We start from the raw sequence: 6,398 nt of genomic DNA, 5'->3' as shown, positions 1-6,398 counted from the left end.
GCAGTTCACAACCAAGAGAAAAGTAGATGGATGGGGGCTATGGTGGAGAAAATGCAATCTCTGCATAAGAACCAGACATGAGAGGTTGTGGAGCTTCTAAAGGGGAAGAGAGCGATATGATGCAAATGGGTGTATAAGAAGAAAGAAACAGTATTAGAAAAATAGGGTGAAAAGTTGAAGACTTGTTTAGTAGAAAAGGGTTACTCACACAGGAAAGGGGTTGATTATGATGAGATCTTTTCCCCTGTGGTCAGACACACTTCTGTTAGGGCAGTGTTGGGTTTGGTAGCGCATTTTGATATGCAGTTGGAGCAGATGGATGTAAAGACAACTTTTCTTCATGGTGATTTGGAGGAGCATATTTACATGGTACAACCAGAAGGACTCAGTCAACCTAGACAGGAACACTTGGTCTGTAAATTGAGGAAATCACTTTATGGGCTGAAACAGTCTCCAAGGTAGTGGTAAAAGTGATTTGACTTCTACATGATCCAGATTGGCTACAGGAGATGTGAGTATGATTGTTGTGTTTATGTATAGAGCCTAGATGATGATTCATTTATTTTTTCTATTACTTTATATGGATGATATGTTGATTGCTGTGAAGAGTATAAGTGAGGTCAACAAGTTGAAGACTTTGTTAAGCATAGAATTTGACACGAAGGATTTGGGTACAGCCAAGAAGATTCTTGGGATGGATATTCGCAAGGACAGAGCTTCCAGGAGATTATGGTTATCTCAACGTAGCTATGTTGAGAGTGTTGGAGAGGTTTAGCATGGATAATGCAAAACTAGTGAGTACACATTTGGCGAATCATTTTAGATTGTCTACCGCTCAGTGCCCGAAGATGGATGATGAAGTGCAAGACGTGTCAAAGGTTCCATATGCTAGTGTAGTGGGGTGCTTGATGTATGTTATGGATGGTACAAGAACGGATTTGGCACAAGCTGTTAGTGTGGTGAGCAAGTTTCTATCAACTCTGAGACGACTACATTGGGATGCAGTCAAGTGGATCTTTAGATACTTGAGGGGTACTACAAACTATGGCATCATGCTTAGCAGACAACAGGGTGATCCTTCAGTTGCAGGATATGTGGAAGTAAACTATGCAAGGGACTTGGATGACAGGAGGTCTACCACGAGTTATGTATTCACTCTTGTGGGAGGGCCTATTTGTTGGAGGTCCATGGTTCAGCCTCTAGTTGCACTATCTACTACTGAGTCAGAGTATATGGCAGTGGTTGAGGCTGCCAAGAAAGCCGTGTGGCTTACAGGGTTGGTTAAGGAGCTGGGTATTCAGCAAGGTGGAGTTCAGTTACATTGTGATAGTCAGAGTGCAATTTATTTGGGAAAGAACCAGGTGTATCATGCGAGGACTAAGCACATAGATGTGAGGTTTCATAGGATCAGGGAATTGGTTTCTTCTGGTGAACTATTGCTTGAGAAAGTTCACTCTTTTGAGAATGCGGCAGACATGTTGACAAAGCCTGTTACCATAGATAAGTTCAAGCACTGCTTGGACTTGATTAATGTCTCCAAATGCTAGATGGGAGGCATCCCAACCTATGTCCCAGGTGAAGTTCCAGGTTATGTTTTCTTCTCTCTCCAAAGGGGTGGATATTCGCCAAGGTGAAGATTGTTGTAGTATGTGGCTCATATCAAGTGGAACATGTATATAATGAAAGCAAGTTGATGCTAGAAGTGAAGCGGAGTAGAGTGAGGAGAACGTAGCGTACCGAGCGGAACGATGTACTTTGACAGTATAAATACCTCTGTACGACTAAGGATAGTATAACTTATGATGTAACCCTACTTTGACAGTTAGTGAAAATTCAGCCATTGCTCTTGTAGATGTAGGCATATTGCCGAACTACGTTAAATCGGTGTGTTTTTATTGCTTTCTCTTTTTACGTACTGTTCATCGTAACTGCCGCACGTAATACAACAAGTTTGTCTTAAGAATCAGAATTAATGACAATGTTAGAATTTATCTTTAGATGGGCCAAACTTACTATAATAATAGAAATGTTTGTATATAATGTATATTTTTCATGTATATCAATATAAACATAATTTACGATGCTAAAAAATATCAAAATGTTCCTCAGTTTGAAGATACTTAAGGTGTGTCTTAGTGGTAACATATCATGCATTGCAAATTATATTTTTCTTCAGCACATGAAAAACTCAGTATATCCGTTCGAAATTATGGCTAGATTGGATAGTTTTTAAGGGTTATTTAAAAAAAAAAAAATGTGGGACAATATACATACACACACATATATATTCAAGAAATTTGAAACTAGGATATTTGGAATGATTCAATCATTTTTTGTTTAATGGTCCAGTTCATTTTGATTGCTTTCCTGATCTAACCCTTACTTTAGATGATCCTATTATTCTTAAGGCCTTGACTTTGAATATTTTGACATATAGTTATGATATGGATGAAGGGAGTAAATCCCTTGCTATTGTTTATCATATTTACTATAAAGTGCTGAAAATCAATTTAAATCTTAAAGTAATTTAAAAAAATTCAGGTGACTTTGTTAATCCAAAGTTCTACTCCTAAATTCCTGATGCTAAGATTTAAATTTTAAAAATAATTCAGTGGAGAGATATCGCTCTTCCTTATATAAATATATATATATATATATATATATATATTATAATTTCCTAGGTGCTAGGAGATTAGGAGGGTTCCCTTTTTCTTTTTCTTTTTTTTTTTTTTTTTTGGCAGCCATGTCCCTCGCCTCCTATTTGAGTCATCCCGTCCGGACACCTCTGGCAAACTTCCTAACATTCTACTTGACGTCTTTTACAGAAACTAGCAGTTGATGGATTTGCCATTGGAAACTGTTTCTAACATAGAGCAATGCCAATTTCCCTTAATCTTGATTATATGCAGACTCTAAATTCCTTTGTCCTAGACTCTGGAACTCATGCCCCAGGCAAAGCAAGCAATTCCTCATGTTTCCTGATGGTTATAATTTCAAAAATTCTAATAGTCAACAGTGTTTCTAAAGTTGCGAGATGCAGTCAACAAGAAGGGCTGCCTTACTGCACCCTACTTTTTTTTCTGCAGTCAAATTCAAACATTCATCCAGGAATGATCCCAGCATGACTCTTTTCAGCATAGTGTGCACAGCTGCTGTAGGTTTTAAAAGCAGTGCTTGGAGATAACAGAAAAAGGCATCCCATCCCTTGAAAGTCATCTAGATCTACTAACCAGGTCACCAATGCATGCAGAATTGAGATTCTTATATTTTTCTTGATAACAAATTCTAGAGTCTAAACTGAAAGAAAAAAGACATAAATTAGATCTCATATTTGCATTTGTTCGAGTGAATTTTTCGGACAATACTAAATATTCAATAAAATTTATAAGATTTACTTGATGTGTTTATCTCCCTCTCATTATAGAACTTAGAGTTCAATCAATAACTCTAATAGATTCAAGTTCATGCATGCATGTCCTTAAAAATGGGTAATAACTATGAACTTGGTATTGTCATAGTTGATCGTATTGATTGATTTGATACATTTTAAATGGCTTGGTAAGTTCATCAAGACAATCACTTAAAATGACTCACGAAAAAAAAAATATAATTAAAAATTATGTATCGTCTTTAACATTTTGTGTATCCCAATTTTTGAGATACTTAGGCTGTGTTTGGTAAGATTATTTCACTATTATTCACAAGCAGTTTACTATTATTTATTATTTTTTTGTTATTATTTATTATTATTTTTATTACTATTTACAGATCATTTAAGATCAACTCATATAGCCTTAATAACGTAGCCTTAATTGTTATTAAGGGGTGAGAAAACGATGGTTTGATCAATGGGTTGCTCCTAATTTTGCCAACTCAAATTGTATGATGGTGTTATTAGTTCATTAAGACCAAGATGTGTCAAAAGTTACAGAGAATTACGGACATTCAAAAGCCATGATTATTGATTTGGACCTAAATAACACTTTATTTAAGGCAATTCGCTTTACCTTTTTCTTTCATTTGGGGGCTTTTCTAGAATTCTCTCAAGTAACGGCATCTCCAACGAGGGGGAAAGATCTTCTTTCTTTATTATATATTATTGTTTCTTAAAAGTTATATTATACAATTCAATTTATAATTATTCACAAATTAACTATCAATTTTGACAATCACCTCTAGCTAAAAACAAATTTAAAAGTATATATATCCCCTCCATAAAAAAAATTTAACCTAAATATCCTTGATAAAGATAACTTAAAAATGAAAAAAGTAAAAACAATTGTAAAAGCAAAATAGAAAATAATTTATAAATAAAATATATAAAAGTAAGAAAAACATTAAAAGTTGAAAATATATTTTTTTAAAAAAAAACAAGATTTTGAAAAAAGCGAAAAACATGAAAAAAAAAACTCTTCTCAAAAAAAAAAAAAAAAAAAACCATAAAAAACTTGAAATTTTTATAAACGGGATGGGAGATTGGGGGTTGGAAGGCTTAAGAAAGATGAGAGAAATTAGAGATATAAACAATAGAAATTTGCTAATTAATTCAAGGATCTATGCTAATATTGCAACCCCAAGTGGTACGTAGTTGCTTAATTAGCTAGCTAGCTAGGTTATTCATGAACAAGTTGAGTCCTTAATGTACTTCCTCAAAAAAAAAAAAAAAAAAGATGTCCTAATTTTGCAACCAAACCTAGCTCGATTGATAGCTTTTGAACTTTCAAACTGTACTTAACAAATTTGCGACATCTCTCTTTTTTTTAAAAAAACTTCTACTCCCTTCTCTCTCAAAACACAGAAGCCTATCTTCATTTTCTTCGGGCGCCGATAGAGGGAGCTTTTCTCCCTCCTCTCCCTCTCCATCTCTCTCCTCATTTCCTCTATATAAACTCTTTATTTATATAATTATTTCTCGGTCTTCTTCTTCTTCTTTTTCTCCTATTAGGTTAGAAAATATCACTTTCCCACAACTAAGCTATATTTGGATGATAAAATCACCTCAACCAATTTTAAACTAATCACTGATGAGATTTATTATTTTTTCAACATTTTGTAAAAAGTTTAAATTTATCTCAACTGACTTTATATATTCAAATACATATCTCAATTTATTTATATTCAAATATAACTCATTTAGGTATACAAAATATTACTATACACATATAAATTCAAATCATTTAAAATCACATCAACATCTAAATATAATCTAAATCATCACACGCACCGCTCCATCATTCTCATTGGCCATCGGTCTTCAAAATCCCAGTGGAAGTGCCACCAAAAGTTCGGAGTGTGATTTTCACCCTCATTGCATGGGGCGTGAGCCCCACTTACTCGCACCGTCATTTGTGTCCTCAATGAGCTTGAGCCACCACCGATATGGGTCTTCTGATCCTAACTACCTAGTTATATTTGAGTTTTCTCAAATTAATTATCCAGAGGAAGAAGATATAGATGTCTCCTTCACCAATAATATTGAAACAAATGAGTTAGAGAGTCCCTTCCCTAAATGTGGCCAAAAATCGCATTCAAAGAGTTCACTTATTGGACGTGAAAAGCATTGTCGTGGTACCCTCGGCCTGGACTTGGATAGGAAACATGGGTTCGAATCTAATTTATTCAACCCGTTGCAATTTATTGTTTTATATTGTTGCATTGCATTTTTTGTCCTGGGGTTTTGTTGACATCCGCTATCCGAATATCACTGCAAAAAAAATGTTTAAATGGAGCCAGTTATTTCTTGCAAAAATGATTATTTCTTGCTAAAAAGAGTTTGTTTTAGTCATAAATAATCATTTTTGTTGCAAATAATATGTTACATGCTCATTTTTCTTGTAGCGCGCTCATAATATATTTTTGAATTAACTTTGATGAAATCTTTGCTTAGTTAACAAATTTGAACACACACACACACACATATATATATATTAGTCACTCTTTTTTCAAAAAGTGCTCCGACCCAAAAAAAAAAAAAAAGTTGTATCAAATTGCCGAAAGATGCAAATTGTAACCATGAAGTCAGGTACAAAATCTGTCCCATACTATTGACATAAGACAAATCACCTTTAAAAATAGAAAATAATTTATCTCGAACTATAGCTGGTAAATGGGTGACCATGCATACATGATTATCGGAGAACATTTGGGTGGTGGGGCTGATCTTTATACCTCTTTCACTTGCTTCGATGAACAACCAATTGATTTCCCTATGAAAAAGTGTCAAAAAGAAAGAAAACATGGAAGCGCCCACATTATGATCATTGTAATGCAATAGAAGAGTGAACCCTCTTTACCCAACTTTATGGTAGGGATTGGAGACAACAATGATCTCCTTGTTATGATGTCTTTTGCTTTTCTTCCATGTTCACGGAAACAAAGGTGCCATCCTATATAAAACA

At 34.5% G+C, this 6,398-nt stretch overlaps 1 protein-coding gene across 1 annotated transcript; it reads left to right on the top strand.

Moving 5' to 3' along the window:
• The first annotated feature begins 848 nt into the window (after positions 1-848).
• Positions 849-1,547, top strand: LOC121265893 (secreted RxLR effector protein 161-like). The gene has a single exon (XM_041169557.1). It carries the CDS (start codon positions 849-851, stop codon positions 1,545-1,547), a length of 699 nt encoding a protein of 232 aa, XP_041025491.1.
• Positions 1,548-6,398: the final 4,851 nt, after the last annotated feature.

This window comes from Juglans microcarpa x Juglans regia, chromosome 5D, assembly GCF_004785595.1.
Source record: "Juglans microcarpa x Juglans regia isolate MS1-56 chromosome 5D, Jm3101_v1.0, whole genome shotgun sequence".
In the NCBI taxonomy this organism is placed as follows: Eukaryota; Viridiplantae; Streptophyta; class Magnoliopsida; order Fagales; family Juglandaceae; genus Juglans; species Juglans microcarpa x Juglans regia.
This window is presented reverse-complemented; position numbering and strand designations above follow the sequence as displayed.